The 17,439-nt window shown below is 46.0% G+C and overlaps 2 protein-coding genes across 3 annotated transcripts; one reads left to right on the top strand and one right to left on the bottom strand.

The window, feature by feature from the left end:
- The first annotated feature begins 891 nt into the window (after positions 1-891).
- LOC119899956 (atlastin-2-like) lies at positions 892-9,002 on the top strand. Of its 2 annotated transcripts, none has more exons than XM_038714785.1 (12): positions 892-1,458; positions 2,673-2,804; positions 2,903-3,007; positions 4,399-4,449; positions 4,540-4,596; positions 4,821-4,913; positions 5,436-5,574; positions 5,671-5,798; positions 7,249-7,305; positions 7,408-7,479; positions 7,564-7,995; positions 8,412-8,704. In XM_038714785.1, exons 1-12 carry the CDS (start codon positions 1,213-1,215, stop codon positions 8,556-8,558), a joined length of 1,659 nt encoding a protein of 552 aa, XP_038570713.1. In that variant the 5' UTR covers positions 892-1,212; the 3' UTR covers positions 8,559-8,704. The 2 variants fall into 2 exon arrangements, with proteins under 2 accessions (XP_038570713.1, XP_038570714.1); XM_038714786.1 differs by lacking the exon at positions 8,412-8,704 and adding an exon at positions 8,711-9,002 and having other exon boundaries at positions 894-1,458.
- A 250-nt stretch (positions 9,003-9,252) lies between these two features.
- LOC119899933 (nuclear factor 7, brain-like) lies at positions 9,253-17,102 on the bottom strand. The gene is made up of 2 exons (XM_038714757.1): positions 15,603-17,102; positions 9,253-9,420 (listed from the first exon to the last, which is right to left on the bottom strand). The coding sequence occupies exons 1-2, from the start codon at positions 16,989-16,991 to the stop codon at positions 9,253-9,255; spliced, it is 1,557 nt and encodes a 518-aa protein (XP_038570685.1). The 5' UTR covers positions 16,992-17,102.
- Positions 17,103-17,439: the final 337 nt, after the last annotated feature.

Here is a 17,439-nt window from a genome sequence, read left to right as displayed (position 1 = left end):
GCCGTCCTGTAATGGCAGCAATTCCCTTTGTGAAGCTTCACTAACTGCAGGAGGTCAGGACACGCTGTCACTTCTGGGAGTTTGATCCAGAGCGCCGTCCCAAAATGATATCATCTATAGTTGTTAGTGACATAATAAACACACCATTAAAATGCTGATGAAATGAATAACTCCTCATTTTTGCTCCATTCCAAGAAACGGGCGGGAAGGCGAACTGTAGATGTTATCTGTTGGGCTAAATTAACTCCTTTTTTAGCTCCTATGTTTCACCAAGTTTTTCACTCGGGTTCAAAACTTTCTGCACATTCAGAATCTGTCCCACATGTCTGCGTCACCGCTCTGCTGCCCCTTCAGACCGTCTGACAGGCACAGTTTGGGACTGGTCAGCAGGCAGAAATCTCATCACTAATCCACCAGGGCTGAACGATTTGGGGGGAAAATCTAATTGCGATTGTTCTGCCAGATTATTTAAAAATTTTTCTTATTATTGAAGTTTTGCATAAGTTCAGTTGTTAACGCCGGGCTATTTTTGGCTGAAGCCGTGTGAAGCAGCATAGAGCAGATGAACCAGGCAGGAAGTCGGACACAGAACGGCATAGAGAATCCGGTCAGTTTTCAAAATAAAACACCTTTTGCAGATTCCCGATCGTACAGCAACACTAAACACAGTTAAAACAAACAGAAACACTTTAACTACGTAGCTACTTAACCATAGTAGAAACACAAAAATCAAGGACAACTGAACAAGTCCGCAAAATCAGGCAGGCAAAACGCTCTTATTCTGAAATACTCCATGTGGATATGTACCGTTAGCCTGCAGAGAGTGGAACGGGCTCACAGAGAGCCGTGTGTAGTTGAAGCACAAAATGACAAATTAACGACATGTTAACATGTAGGCTAAACGCTTGAAACCACCTTCTGATATGTGGGCAGGTGATGAGGTCACATTTCAGTCTTTCACCATGTTTGTGCTTCGTTTTATAACATGAATGGATTTTTTGCTTCCTGAGTTTTAATTTAGAGCAACGTTTGGAGTGCGTTAAATGAATCGGTCAGATGTGCGAAGTGGATCAGGAATAATGATGATAAATTGTTAGAGAAGCCAGATAACGAACAGATGTCCTGGCGTGAGTTTCACTCTCCGTCTTGTCAAACTCTTACCCACGACTTTCCCTCTCAGGTGGCCACGGGTTGAAATCTGACACGTCCCCGATGAGGCGCCAGGAGGAGGAGGAAGACGACCTGCTGGAGGAGGAAGTGGGCGTGGCCAGGCCTGTGCAGATCGTGGTGGCGGACGAGGAGGAGCACTCGTTCTCGCTGCAGGAGGAGGCGCTGGAGCGGCTGCTGCTGCAGGAGGAGGTGCGGGACCTCCACGTGGTCGTCGTCTCCGTGGCCGGGGCTTTCCGGAAGGGCAAGTCGTTCCTGCTGGACTTCATGCTGCGCTTCATGTACAAACAGGTACGCTGTCCACGGAGAAACTCAGAGCACGCCATGCTGACGTGTGTTCTGACTCTGATGTACGCCCTGCAGAGTGACGGCCAGGTTTCAGTATTTAGTAACGTCAGATTTGATGGAATATAATGAGAGACACACAAGTCTTTTAGGGTGAAGCTGCTTTATTCAGTGTCTTTAATGTTTTAGCTTCTACTTGACCGATCAAGCAGGTTCCTGTACTTTGGGAAAGTACTACCCCCTCAGAGCAGGGACATTTTTTTGTAGGGGTAAAACAAAGTGCCCAGAACTTAATTTAGACCCTGGTCACTGCGGAGTTTCAGGGTGAAGTTCCTGTGGTGGAAACGCAGCTGAAGGTTCGGTCCAGACAGCCAGAGTTTGAGGAACTGTACACACACGTGAAACCATGAAAATGTCTTTTGGGAAGCTGGACATTTTTTCCTGCAGCAGTTGTTGAAACGGCGACTGACCTTTTGGCCGTGCTAATCTACGGTAAGCACTGAGGAACATTCTGGAGGCTTGCATCGCGCTGTAAAGAGGATTTCAGGCCGGCACAATGGCAGCTCTGTGGCTGGGCCTCCTCAGAGCTCACTGCTGCTTATTCCACACATAAAGGCCATCTTTATGCATAGAATAAGCCCCGCCCACACGGATCGGGTCACGGCGAGGGTTTGCTTTTCACACACACCTCATGCACAGGTCAGAGTTTGGAGGATGGGATCGGCCTGCGTGAAGGACCTCATGTTTTATCTGACTACACAGTCTGTGTGTCAACGACAGGAAGAAGAAGTCGAGGGTGACGAATATCAGAGTCTACAGCGCAGGAGGCGCCCAGGTCTGTTTGAGAGACATCAGAGGCGCCGCTGGGTCTAAAAATCATGACCTCAGTTTTACTCTGGTTGAATTTAAGGCCGTCCAGGCTTTCATAGCGTTAATGGAGGACAAACTCTGACAAAGTTCAATGCTTTACCATGAAGACGCCGTCTGTGTGTCGAGAGCTGGAGGCGGGACCAAATCTAAAAACCCTGATCCTGTATTTAAAAACACCAACCTTTTAAAACCACTGAGGTCGTTCTCCTTTTGGTCCTTCCTGTTTGTGGCCCCCACAGCTTCCTGTTTCTACAGTAAATGCTGTTCGTTACGTGAAGTAAACTTAATTCTGCTTCAGAGTTGAACAGTGTGATATCCTCTCCCCCCTCCCCTCCCCGGTCTCTGTCCAGGCGTCTGGTTCGTGGGTCGGCAGCGAGGAGGAGCCTCTCACCGGCTTCAACTGGCGGGGCGGCTGCGAGCGTGAGACCACGGGCATCCTGGCCTGGAGCGAGGTGTTCGTGGTGGAGAAACCCGGCCGCAAGGTCAGTTCACATGCCGGGTTTCTGCCCAGGCAGCGAAGTACCACACTAACACGCGATGGCGCTGTCGTGACATGAATGTGCTGCTGCTGTCGTTGCAGGTTGCAGTTCTTCTAATGGACACACAGGGGGCGTTTGACAGCCAGTCGACCATCAAAGACTGTGCCACGCTGTTCGCCCTGAGCACCATGACCAGCTCAGTCCAGGTCAGCAGTCCACAAAGCGTCATGGGTCAAGGTCATCAACCTGTAGAGGGCTGTAGCTGAGGGGGGGTCAGACCAGGTCTGCTGCAGGCTAAACAACCGCACAGAGACCTCTTTAAGAGGGAGGGCGTCTCCAAGTGGACTCACATAGAAGCAGATATGTGAGAAGCTGAACTATTAATAACTCTAAATCCATCTCATCTGTGTAAAAGCAACGTTATGTCACCTCAGCGCGTTGCATTTTTAGCTGTTAAAACGCTCTGCTCGCGCCGCCTCAGGTCATTAAGTCCATTAAACATGTGCGACAGCGACTCCTTAGTAATGACCTCGAATAATTTCTGTACAAATCTGTGTGGTTCCTTCTCTCATTATTTAGTTTCAAATACTGAATTTGATATTTAATGAGTCCTATTAGTGCAGCTTTGTGTGTTACACTTGATAAACCTGCAGCAGATACACCTGGGCGACGGCGGTGCCTGATTTAATGTAATTAAGATGAGCTTGAACATCGACAGGTGGGTTTTGAGTTAGAAAAACAAGAGGCAGTTTGTAACTCACTAGCAGCTGGGACTTTCCTGAGAGTCCTCCGCTTTCTTCAGTTTAAAATTAATTCGCTGATAGTTGTCGGTACAATCAACGGTACGCAGCAGACGTGAACTGTTATTAGTTAACTCTGCGAGCTGTATATTAACGAATCATTCACGGTTTAAAGGTTTCGGGTAATTTTTGTTCAGCCTCTCTGCAGCTGTTTCCACCTGACCTTTATTTTCTTTGTGAGATGGAAGGATTTAGAAAGTTGCTGCGGAGAGCCTCCAGCTGCAGGAACACGTGGATTATGTATAATATCAGGAGCTCAGGCTTCATCCAGCAGAGGGAAGTGCGCCGGTTCCCCTGGCAACACAACCCATAGTCTATTAGAGGGGGAGCGGGGGCGCAGGAGGTCGCACACGTTAAGCACAAACTGCTTTTATATTGTGAGAAATAACAGGAAGTCATCGCTCCCAGTAGCGCTAGCTTCGTAGCGGAGCGTTCAGGCGCAGTCAAATCAACGCAGCAGCTGGTTTATTAATCCAGCGCCTGTGTGAAAAAACAATGAGAGGAGAGGCGACTGCTGGAAGTGGAGGCGTCGTGTTAAAGTTCACGATCTGCTCGCTCAACAATTATTTGATAAATGGTTTTAAAACGCATCAAATGATCCATTCTGATCATTTTGGCGCTGGTGATTTCCCTTTGGCGCTCGCTAAAAGCTTTTCCCCTGGTCTGGACCAGATGAACGGAGCTCCAGGTGCGAGAGCAGCCGGTCTGTTTCCCTCACGGCCCCCTGGATGTAAGGGCCCACAAGAGGTTGCCCAGCTGACTAACGGGCTCAGGTGTCTTCTTGTTGTGTGTTTCAGGTGTACAACCTGTCCCAGAACGTCCAGGAGGACGACCTCCAGCACCTGCAGGTCAGGACTAATCAGATATGCAGACAGTAGTTTCTGAGCTTCATGACTGCAGGGTTAGATTTTAATCTGCTGGCTGTTTCCTGTCCTCAGCTGTTCACGGAGTACGGGCGGCTGGCCATGGAGGAGGTCTACGAGAAACCCTTTCAGGTGAGATCTGCAGAACGCGTTCAGAGTTTCATTTACCAGATGACCAAACCAGACTGGATTCTTTTAGTTTTAAGGCACTGAATCGGCAGAAGCTCGTGTTCCTTCACGCTCCTCCTCTTCTGCTTTGTAATGTAAACAAATCTAAAGCTGAAACATCCTCTGCATAAAGTGTTTTTGTTAGAATCCATCATGGATCAATGACCTGACTGTGTCCCTCCGTTCAGACTCTGATGTTCCTGATCAGAGACTGGAGTTACCCCTACGAGCACCCGTACGGTCTGGAGGGAGGGCGGAGCTTCCTGGAGAAACGGCTGCAGGTGAGCAGTGAGCCTCTGCAGGGCGGCGTCAGTAAGGCCGGGCCAAACGGGCAAAAATGTTTTCACAATAAGAAAGATAATCGATAAAGTTCAAATCATGATTTCTTTCAAGTTTAAAGGCTGATTTTTGCTCCTGAGTGAAAATTGAAGAAACCAGATGGTTAAACTTTTCTTTATGGTCAGAATGGGACAAACAAACACTTCACACGTCTGAGGGAGAAATATTATAACATGTTTTCACTCCCTTTTCCTCAACATGATAAACATCTCAATAGAAAATTAAGTGCTAATTTGTTAGAAATTCAAATGAATTAAATCAAACATTTGACGATATATTGAACATTGGTTATTTTTGTTATTGAGGAAAATTATATTGCGATAATTATCTTTATTATTTTTTTTCCCGGCCCCAAGTGGAAAGTATTACTACTGTAATATGTACTGTTGTTTTGTTTTACAGACTTTATTATAAAGTAAATTTGGTGCCACAAGTATTTCAGTTGATGGCGTCTGTGTGTTCAGGTGAAGCAGAACCAACACGAGGAGCTGCAGAACGTCAGGAAACACATCCACTCCTGCTTCTCCAACATCGGCTGCTTCCTGCTGCCTCACCCCGGCCTCAAGGTGGCCACCAACCCTCACTTCGACGGCCGGCTCCGAGGTAGAACGCTAACGTTAGCCGCAGCAACGAGCCGCCCAGCCACGGCGAGACTTTAACTTTAATAATCAAATTTAACGATGTGCGTTTGTGTCTCAGATATCGATGAGGATTTTAAGAAGGAGCTGGTGAACCTCGTCCCGACGCTGCTCTCCCCAGAGAACCTGGTGGAAAAAGAGATCGGCGGAGTCAAAATCACCTGCAGAGACCTGCTGCACTACTTCAAGGTGAGTTCATACCTGAGTGTGTCTGCGTCGCTTCATCTTTCACTCTCTCACTGCGTCGGAGGAAGCAGGAAACATTCATGTTCTGGATCCATCGTTTCTCAACTCGTCCCCCTCAAAGATCTGACGCCGTCGTTTCCTGGAGCTTTAAAAGTCCTGATCAGACAGAAGTTAATAGTATTTTTTGTTTAGGAGTACTAAATCATTATTTAATAATGCAGTAAGTCTGCATCAGACGGTCTGATCACAGATCACGACATGGACCTGTGAAGTGCACAAATGGCTGTAAAGGCAGCTTATGTGTCTCCATGAGTGAATGAATATATACAGTATCTCACAAAAGTGAGTGAGTAAGGAGTAATTTTTCTAAATATTTGATAAAATCTTTTCATGTCTCAACACTGAAGAAATGACCCTTTGCTCCAGTGTAAAGTAGTGAGTGTACAGCCGTTAATGTCTAAACCGCCGACAACAACAGTGAGGACACCCCTAAGTGAAAATGTTCAAATTGGGCCCAATTAGCCATTTTCCCTCCCCGGTGTCATGTGACTCGTTAGTGTTACAAGGTCTCAGGTGTGAACGGGCTGCAGGTGTTAAATCTGGTGTTATCGCTCTCAAACTGGTGACTGGAAGTTCAACATGGCAAAGATCTCCTGAGGATTTATATCAAGATGTGTCGACCTTCCATCAATATTAATATTATAATAATTAGCATATTGTTTTATAATGTTTCTATAGTATTTTTTTGTAACTTGGTCATTTTTATATTATGTGTGTTCTCGACTGTTACTGTGCCTTTAATGTGTTTATTGTATTTACCAAACTGACAAACCTAAAACGTATTCTGATAAATCTGAAATATTGTAAATGACAATTTATTAAATAGTACAGAAATGGTAAATAAGTACTATTAAATTACACACATACACTGGGAGCTTCCTGTCACTGGTTCACATGGCGGTCACACCAGAAACAATCAATAAACATCAACCGGGGTCATCGGCAGACCAGAGTTTAACGCTGCGTTCCAGGCAACTCGGAACTGGGAAATTTCCGACCTCCAACGTGGAAAAAGTAGCACGGAACGCAAACCTGAAGTCAGATTTCCTACTCGTGAACTCGCAGAGAAAATCTGTACCCCGAGTTCAAGAGCAGCAGCTGAATGACGTCGCGGCAGCTCCCCTGGAAGCGCACGCTGTAGATTTATCACTTGTTTTTAATAAAAACACCAAGTGCAGAAACCTGCCATAGAAACACAAGTTTGTCACGGTCCGCCATGTTTGTTGTTTATATTTAGCGTCACGCACCTGGAAATTTCCCAGTGCCGACGGGTCCGGAACGAGGCGCGAGTCTGGCGTTCACTCCGAGCCGGACTAAACTGGTTGAACCAGCAGCAGATGTTTAGAGTTTGGCTTGGTCCTCCTGATTGTTCCTGTTCTGTCTGTGATTTCAGGCTTACATGAAGATCTACCAGGGAGAAGAGCTTCCTCACCCCAAGTCCATGCTGCAGGTTAAACGGCGCCGCCCGCTGGACGCTTCGTGATATTTAGGTCCTCAAACTGTTTAGAGTCACGTGCATGTTGAATTTGTGTTTTTGTCATCTGTTACCTAGGCAACAGCTGAAGCCAACAACCTTGCAGCTGTAGCAGGAGCCAAAGACTTGTACAACAAAAGCATGGAGCAGGTAACGCATCACTTCCTGTTCGGCCGGCTCTAATTGGACGTCGGCGCCGCAGCCCGTTATAACATCTCCTGTGTTCCGTGTCAGGTCTGCGGCGGCGACAAACCCTACATTTCCCCGACGGAGCTGGAGCGGCGCCACGCAGAGCTGCGGCAGGCGTCGGTGAAGCAGTTCCGCTCCGTCAAGAAGATGGGCGGCGAGGATTTCTGCCGGCGCTACCAGGAGCAGCTGGAGGCGGAGCTCGACGAGGCCTACGCCAACTTCGGCAAGCACAACGACGGCAAGAACATCTTCTACGCCGCGCGGACGCCCGCCACGCTGTTCGCGGTCATGTTCGTCATGTACGTGGTGTCGCTGGTCACGGGCTTCGTGGGCATCAACTCCGTGGCCACGCTGTGTAACCTGGTGATGGGCGTGGCTCTGACGGCGCTCTGCATCTGGGCTTACGCCAAATACTCCGGGGAGTTCCGCGAGGTCGGAGGAGTCATCGACCAGGTGGCCGAAACCCTCTGGGAACAGGTGAGAGTGAAGGTTTTCTCTCGCAGTCGCAGGTGACGTAGAGTTTGTTTCGACGATGAAACGCTCTGTTAATCTGCTGAAGTGTTTTTAGAGAGATTCAGCTTCCTGTGTGGTGCGAAAGATGCTCGCGGTTAAACGGCGAGATCACAACTCTTACATGACACCATCAGGACCCACCGAGTCATTAGGTTTATTACGGCTGAACGTACGATAGGCTCGATCATTTTTAGAAGTAATTATAAACGTGACACAAGTGGACGAAGGCGAAACTGACAGGTTTTAATGAGGCTCGTTAACGACGGGGTCTTCCTCACTGAGGACGGCCGTCAAACTGAAACGTGTCGACAGAGCGTCACATTGAATTCAGCTGTTCTGCTCTCTTTCATCCTCTTTATTCTCTCTCTTAATGCTTCCAGAGGACTCCACGGAAGGTGAGGACAAATTCAGCTAATTACCTGTTTGTTGCGGATGTGTCCGTATATAAAACCTCAGACTCTGGATCAGTTAACTGGATCGTTTCCACCTGGTATGAAAATTATGGATGCACCGATCCGAAACTGTAAATCTGTCAGACACCTGTGACGGCCTGACCTTTTCTCAGTCCCTCCTTGCACTCGTATCGGTTCAGTAGTCAAGTCCCGTCAGTGCATCCCTAATGAAAATGTCATCGTCTCCTCTCACTCCTCCACCTGACCGCCTCTTCTTCCTCCACCAGATCTTCTCCAAACTCTTCGAAGTGGCTCGGAGTCGAATCCCGTTGGGAAGCCTGATCCCGGCGCCGCGGCCCCGGCTCGCCTCAAACAACAACGTGAAGAAGAAAAACTAGCGGCACGTCACTCTTACCCCCCCCCCCCTCCCCCCTCCTCCTCCTCCCACCACCACCTCCTCCCTCTGCGGCGTTTGGAAACGGCGTTTTTAGGACGGTTTGATGGTGTAAATCACTTTCTGTTCTGACTGTAGAAGGTTACCTCGCCGTGCCGGCTGTAGACCCGGATGAAGCAGTGATGTATTTTTATTAGTTGTCAGCGGGCGGGGTTACGGTATTTATTGGTGGGCGGGGCCATTAGTCTATCACTCGAGTGTCGTCACAGGTGTGCGTTCACCTGCCGGCTGACGGCGACGACTCGACATTATTGATTCCCGTTTTATGTGAATGTATGAATGAAGAGCATGACCACAGACCCTCCTCACGGCTCTCCTCCTCCTCCCGTCGACTCCGTCACGAGGAGGAGGAGGAGGCGGAGTCACAACCAAAGTTTACAGCTTTACCTGACTGAGGCGCTCAGACCGAGCGGACTGACAAACGGGCACGACGCCGTTGGGAGCGAACGGTTTCAGGGACTTTTCACGGTTACCCAGAATCACAAACGCATGGACGGCCTGCGAACGGGTTAGCTTAGCTTCAAGCCTGCCGGAGGCACAAATCTGAAAAACAAACGCACGGGCATTTAGATTCCTTCTGGAACACGTCTGTGTTTAAAGATTTTTAGAATATTTACCACAGCGAGTCTGTGGAAATGTCTGACCAAGATTATTATTATTTTTTTTTTATTCTGTGCAAAAAGTAAACGTGTGAGATCATAAAAACTCCCTGCTGCTGGATATCACGCTAAAATGAACGTTTACTTCCCCTCCTCCAAAGAGACGTCTGTGTGACCAAATCAGAGTTGTTAGCTTAGCATTACTTGGTTTTCATGAGCAGTTAACAATGTTGTTTTTATTATTTTAAAAACAGGAGTTTTTAAATAAAACACAATAAACAAACATCAGGGATGTAAAGAAACGAGACGGTTCCTGATGACGCTGATCCAGCAGAGATAACCTGAGCTGCAATCAGTCAGTAACAAATAAAAAGACAGGAATCACGTGTTTTTTAAAAGTTGTTATCTCCGTGTTGCCGCTCCTAACGAGGCGTCCATGCGTTTGTCTCGACTCGGGGGGGCGGAAATAGAGCTGAAAGTAAAATAAACTGAATTTCCTCCAAACCAGTCGAAGCTAAGAGCGTCTGTAGTCTGTGATTTTTAGACCACTTAATAATTTAATTTTTATCTTTATTATCCGTAATGATGTGATCATGACTTTCAGTATTGCCCCTCTTCTTCAGACCGACCTCGTTTAAAGTCCAGAGCTGGAACCCCGGGGGGGCGACGAGGAACCAGCTCTGTACTGAACGCACAAACGTGAGGCTTGATTTTTAAAGTTAAATGCTCCTCGAGTCTTTAATTTAATCCGGGGATTATTATTTTGGGACGGTGATGATCTTCAGTCCTCTTGATCTGACTGCCAAGAGAAGCTTTCAATGTTTAGTCCAGCTGAGACCTGTAGATAGTATTTAAATCTGTTATTTATCTGAGTGTTTCTGTCACCTCCTCCCCCTCCTGAAGGAACAATCCTCCTCCCTGTTTTTTAAAAAGCACCACAAGCCGTTTAGTGAAACACTAAAAATCCTCCACGTAAGACGAAGACGGTGTTTCTGTTTTAAAGCCAAACTTCTGATGACTGAAGGGTTCATTCCATCACGTTTCCTATTTATTTTAATTGTCATTCCATCCACACCACATCTTCACCACCACCGTGTGCTTTTTGTTTTTGTACAGTTTAGTTTTTTACAGCCTCCTCCACACACCGGGCATGTGAACCAACTCTATACATATATAAATATACATTTTTCTAGACCTTTTTGTAGCTGGGAGAACAAACGGTTCGGGGCGGTTAGACCAGATTCAGCTCACTGGATGTGAAGGAATGCTTTCGTGATTTGTGGATATGTCTAATAAATTCCTTTTTTTTATATATATATTTGTAAATTTAATCTTACATGAGCACTGCGATTCCCCCTCCTGCTCTGCTGGCGAAGAATGTTTATAATGTTTTTCTTTTCTTGGTCTTTTTGTTGCATTTCAAAGTTATTTTCGTTAATTTATTTTTCAGTACAATATTAAACCAAACTCCTACAACACAGAGCGGCATTGTTGTCTTTTTTTTATTTTAGTTTGAGATGTCTGGGAGGCAGTTTTCAGATGAGATGGACTCACACTGGTGAAACTCTCACTGTTACAGCAGCTCCACATACAACAGAGAGGAAAAGACACATTAAATAAAAAAAAAAATGGAAATAAAGCTGCAAGCGACCATTTGCAAGTTCAAACTTTTTCAAAATAATTTGTTACGAAACACATCTTGTGACTTTTGTGACGATTAAACAACCTGCTTCTGATTTATAGTCTGATCTGAGTCATGCTGCGCCTTATTCATAGCGCCCCCTAGAGATCGCTTTGGATGAAACTTTCAGGGGATGTTTCAGGCACTTGTGTGATTTCTAAAGAGGTGGTATTCTGCTTTTTGGCTTTTCCCCTCTCCTTTTGTTGAGTTATATACAGTGGGTACGGAAAGTATTCAGACCCCTTTAAATTTTTCACTCTTTGTTTCATTGCAGCCATTTTCCAAAAATCAAAAAAGTTCATTTTATTTCTCAGTAATGTACACTCAGCACCCCATCTTGACAGAAAAAAACAGAAATGTAGAAATTTTTGCAAATGTATTAAAAAAGAAAAACTGAAATATCACATGGTCATAAGTATTCAGACCCTTTGCCGTGACACTCATATTTAACTCAGGTGCTGTCTATTTCTTCTGATCATCCTTGAGATGGTTCTACACCTTCATTTGAGTCCAGCTGTGTTTGATTATACTGATTGGACTTGATTAGGAAAGCCACACACCTGTCTATATAAGACCTTACAGCTCACAGTGCATGTCAGAGCAAATGAGAATCATGAGGTCAAAGGAACTGCCTGAAGAGCTCAGAGACAGAATTGTGGCAAGGCACAGATCTGGCCAAGGTTACAAAAAAATTTCTGCTGCACGTAAGGTTCCTAAGAGCACAGTGGCCTCCATAATCCTCAAATGGAAGACGTTTGGGACGACCAGAACCCTTCCTAGAGCTGGCCGTCCGGCCAAACTGAGCTATCGGGGGAGAAGAGCCTTGGTGAGAGAGGTAAAGAAGAACCCAAAGGTCACTGTGGCTGAGCTCCAGAGATGCAGTCGGGAGATGGGAGAAAGTTGTAGTAAGTCAACCATCACTGCAGCAATCCACCAGTCGGGGCTTTATGGCAGAGTGGCCCGACGGAAGCCTCTCCTCAGTGCAAGACACATGAAAGCCTGCATGGAGTTTGCTAAAAAACATCTGAAGGACTCCAAGATGGTGATAAATAAGATCCTCTGGTCTGATGAGACCAAGATAGAACTTTTTGGCCTTAATTCTAAGCGGTATGTGTGGAGAACACCAGGCACTGCTCATCACCTGTCCAATACAGTCTCAACAGTGAAGCATGGTGGTGGCAGCATCATGCTGTGGGGGTGTTTTTCAGCTGCAGGGACAGGACGACTGGTTGCAATCGAGGGAAAGATGAATGCGGCCAAGTACAGGGATATCCTGGACGAAAACCTTTTCCAGAGTGCTCTGGACCTCAGACTGGGCCGAAGGTTTACCTTCCAACAAGACAATGACCCTAAGCACACCGCTAAAATAACGAAGGAGTGGCTTCACAACAACTCCGTGGCTGTTCTTGAATGGCCCAGCCAGAGCCCTGACTTAAACCCAATTGAGCATCTCTGGAGAGACCTGAAAATGGCTGTCCACCAACGTTTACCATCCAACCTGACAGAACTGGAGAGGATCTGCAAGGAGGAATGGCAGAGGATCCCAAATCCAGATGTGAAAAACTTGTTGCATCTTTCCCAAAACGACTCATGGCTGTATTAGATCAAAAGGGTGCTTCTACTAAATACTAAGCAAAGGGTCTGAATACTTATGACCATGTGATATTTCAGTTTGTCTTTTTTAATACATTTGCAAAAATTTCTACACTTCTGTTTTTTTCTGTCAAGATGGGGTGCTGAGTGTACATTACTGAGATATAAAATGAACTTTTTTGATTTTTGGAAAATGGCTGCAATGAAACAAAGAGTGAAAAATTTAAAGGGGTCTGAATACTTTCCGTACCCACTGTATTCCTTTTGTGCATGTAACAAAGTGGAAAAAGCCTAAAGGGAGTTCCCATCTCCCACAGAAAACCCTGCTCTGGACTGAAAACTGCTCGTTTGTAGTCCAGCCTCATAACGCTCGCCAAGCGGCTACTCGGACACGCCCTCAAAAACACTGGGTGCTTCTCAAGTCTCTTATTTGTCGTTTACTCGCTTGAACCGGAAGTTGTTGGGTTTTTTTTTTTTTGATTCTCCGTCTAGTTAAAATCTGAGTTAAGTAGGTCTGAACAACAGAAGCACAACACACAACCTTCTTCATTTAAGCACATTGGAAAGTTTGTCAGCAAGAAACCTGTTTTACATAATTTATCGTCATTTCTAGTCAGTCACATGAGGCTGGTCATTCCTGTGTTTAGTCCAAATAGATAAAACATAGTAGCCTAAACAAGTAATGAGTCAAAACTAAACTGCACTAAAGTCTCTAATGAAGCAAGCAAAGGAAAATAAATCCGTTCATCCAGCCATCAGCTGATGAAAGAATGAATGAAAACTACTGTGGAGTGATCGAGCCCATGACAAGTGATGTGACTTGTATAAATTAAATGTAGGCCTGTGCAGTAGGCTACTGTTAAAGGATATCTGAAGAGGAAATAAACTGAAAGCCTAAACTGAGCTAAAGTAGACTTAGATACGAGTGACATCTTTACAATTTCCCTGACACGCTTTGCCTAATAAATCCCAAGACATCATATTCTGGGTTATTCAATAACGAATTCAGAATCAATAAATGATATAATATCAGCATTGTGCCAGTAGAAATGATCCCGTGCCTCTGAGCAGGACACAGTACATGTGCAGGTGTTTGTTAAACAGGTAATGGCTACTGAGAGACTTTATTAGTATCAGAACATTGCATTGATCACAAAATGGACGTCGCTTCGGAGGACGGGACGTCTCATGTCTCTAAAAACATTTCCTCGTACCTTCCCTCCTTGCTTGGTTTCCTTGCGTCTCTCCATGCATCCTCGGTGGGCGGGACTAAGACGCAAGGAAAAGACACAAGTGAGGGAAACGTGGATGCAATTAAGAGACCTGAGAAGCACCTACTGAGCTGCAGCACACAGCTCTCCTCTCCCTTCCAAACACTAGCTACCCTCCAGGCAGTCAGTGGACATAAAGTTGTTCCTGTGATGTAGAGACAGAGCTCAGTTAAAACTTTATGGATACAGATTAATAACTCACCGCTCTGAAACTCTCGCTCCAGTCCGTGTTGCCGAGCCGGTCGGCAACACGGACGGCTGAACCCGAGCTGTTTACCGGCTTCTCGCTGACCCGCCCTTCTCTGCTTCTGATTGGCTAGTAGTCCTTAACTAGGAACTGAGCATGTGCAACTCCCAACAAAGATCATTTAGAGACAAGATATATCACTCCATAGCTAAAACGAAGCCTTCAACACAGGCTGAAAAGAGGAGCAGCAGCAATGTGCAGTAGGACAAAAATATAACCATGTAAACCTGCTCTGGTACAGACTCTAAATAAGATGAGGAACCTAAAAATGAGCAGAATACCACCTCTTTAACTATTTATTATTTATCATTTAAACTTAAATGAGAGATAAACAAGCTTTATACAACTTTTGATAAACTGTCCAGTGTTGATCAACCAACTGTCTGATGGCAGTCAGATCTACGGTCTAGAAGGAGATGTCATAAAATGTGTTTAGGACGTGGCCTTTCAAAAACCTTTCATGCTTATTTACAGCGCCACCATGTGGCCGGTTGGGCTTAGATTTCTGTGGAAACGCATGCACACAATCTCCAGTTATTTCCTGCCAGTACCTCTGGGGGTCCCCGGTCCCCACTTTGAGAATCAGTGGAGTAGGCTATGGGGCCACGCCTTCTTGGAGCTTTAAACTGCATCTCATGATGACGTGGTGATCACGTGACCTGAAAATAAGCAGAATACCACCTCTTTAATGGCATCGCAGCTCAACGTTGTTAATGAGAATTGATCCAAAGAAGAGTCTCAACAAGCAGGTGAGTTTTTACCCTCTGAGGGCCGCACAGCAACGCATGCTGCCCCGAACACACCTGCTGTTTCTACATTCTACTTATTGATCACACAGACTCGGAGCCGGAGACACAGTTTGTTAAAGTCAGCTGTCCTGACGGGAAAAGAAAAGAAAGGATCATCAGACAGTCGCTCTGTAAAAATATCCAAAGTGCTGCAACATATCAGTTATCTAATAAACTAATAAATGTGCAGCTGTTACTGAATCTGATTCTTAGGGAGGAAAATGATGAACATGTGGGATTATTTAGGACCAAACTGTGTTCTCTGGAGACATCAGCTGTACCACAGGTTTCTGAGAAAATCTGCTCCACAGGGTTTTATTGAAAGACGACTTTACTTTCACTACATTTACAGCAGTTTGATAAACTCTCATTATTTACATCCTTAAAACTCAGGAAGTCTTTAATTCACTGGTTCTCTGTCAGATCAGATATGACAACTTCATGTTAAACACATCAGCAGAAACAACACAATGAAAACTACAGCATTTAGTCATCACCATCATCATCATCTTCATCTTCATCATCATCAGTAGCAGCAGCAGCAGCATCATCTACAGTCACACAGACCTTCGCTGGTAAAACCTTCAGTGGGAGTTCATCCACAGTGCCAATAAATGGAAACATCCTGTCAGTGAAAGTGTGTATGAAGGTGTGTATGTGTGTGTTAGTATCAGGATCAGAGAACGACAGCTTTCCTCTGTTCCAGTCCAGATTCACTCTGATCCTCTGGAGCTTCTTCTGCATGCTGAGAACAGAAGGTGGAGCTGGTGGTGACTCTACTGAGTATTTATCTCTATAGAACCATATTCCCCATAATCCAGACTCTATGTCTCCCTTCCTCTGGACAGACTCTGCTAACACACCCAGTAACCAGACTGTACTGTCTCCAACCTCGACATCCCAGCTGTGAGTCCCTGAGTTAAAGCCCTCAGAGCCCAGGACAGAGTAGGAACCACCAACCCTCTCTGGATTGTCAGGAAGCTGCTGTCTCTCTCCTCCTCGTCTCACACTGGTCAGATCTTCAGACAGGATGAGTCTTGGATGAGCAGTGTTTGGGTCCAGAATGAGAGGAGTGTAGGAGACCATGTCCTTCATCTTGTTCCAGATGTTGAAGGTCAGGTTGCCCAGGTGTTTGGCCTGGTCTATCAGAGCTCCTGAGGGCAGCTGTGGATCATCCAGCAGGGGGCGCTGCTGGACTCTTTCCACTGCAGCCTTGTAGTTGAGCAGGAATGAGACGTCTTCAGCTCTCAGCTCCTCCTCTGTGGCTCTGACTGTGTCTGAAAGAGCTGCTATCTCTCTGCTCAGAGCCTCCATCTTCTCCTTCATCATCTGACTCTTCTGCTCCTCTTCCTCCCTCAGTGCAGCCATCCTGGCCTCCTCTTCCTCCTCTAGAAACTGCTGAAGCTTCTTAAACTGCTCCTTAATCTGCCTCTCTGTGTGTCGGGCCTGGACCTTCATGTGTTCTGCTGTTTGATCAGACTTCACTTTAACTCGTTCACAAACCTTTAACTTCTCCTTTAAGGGCTCCAGAGTTTCCTGGAGTTCCTTCTTGTGTTGTCGTGCAGCTTCATCGACGGGTCTGAATCTGTGGTTGATGTGTTTTTCTGAGTCTCTGCAGACGAGACACACTGGCTGCTGATGGTCCAAACAGAAGAGTTTGAGTTTCTCAGAGTGCAGACTGCAGAGAGCCTCTGAAGCTCTCTGATCTCTCTCCTGTAGGAAACTCTCACACAGGTTCTTTAAAGCCAGATTAGGAGGCATGAAGCTCTTTGAATGTCTCCTCTTGCAAACTGGACAGTCCTGACTTCCTCTCTCTGTCCACCAGCTCTGCAGACAGCCTTTACAGAAGCTGTGGCAACATGACAGGATGACAGGATCTTTAAAGATGTCCTGGCAGACAGGACAGCAGAGATCTTCCTCTAATCTGGAAGCCATTTAGTCTCTGAGTGAAGCTGAAGTCACAGCAGCAGACGCTCAGACAGGAAACAGTCAGCCACTCCCTCCTTCAGTAACGGTCCTGAAAGTTACCTTCACTTTGAGTCTTTGTTCTCGTGAGTAATGATTTAAAAAATTAAGAAAAATAATGGTAATAAATACATAAAAACAAATAAAATGGATTTACAAAGAAATGCAACTAATCGAAATACATAAATTAAAGCCAGATTAAAAGGGTAGGCAGAGAGTCCCAGAGGGAGGGGGCAGCACTGGAAAAGGATCTGGTCCTGAGTGGCAGAGACAGGAGGTTGGCGTCAGTAGAGCGAGGTTACAGGAGGGAGTGTGTCGGTGAGGCAGGAGGGGGTCTAGTTGTGGAGGGTATTATGAGCGAGGAGAAAAACTTTAAATTGGATCCACTGTGTGACAGAGAGCCAGTGGAGGTTCTGGA

Source organism: Micropterus salmoides, unplaced genomic scaffold, assembly GCF_014851395.1.
Source record: "Micropterus salmoides isolate LMB-PRFRI ecotype aquatic unplaced genomic scaffold, ASM1485139v1 Ms_hic_scaffold_12, whole genome shotgun sequence".
In the NCBI taxonomy this organism is placed as follows: Eukaryota; Metazoa; Chordata; class Actinopteri; order Centrarchiformes; family Centrarchidae; genus Micropterus; species Micropterus salmoides.
The sequence above is the reverse complement of the archived record's forward strand: the minus strand, read 5'-3'. Positions and strand labels throughout refer to the sequence as shown.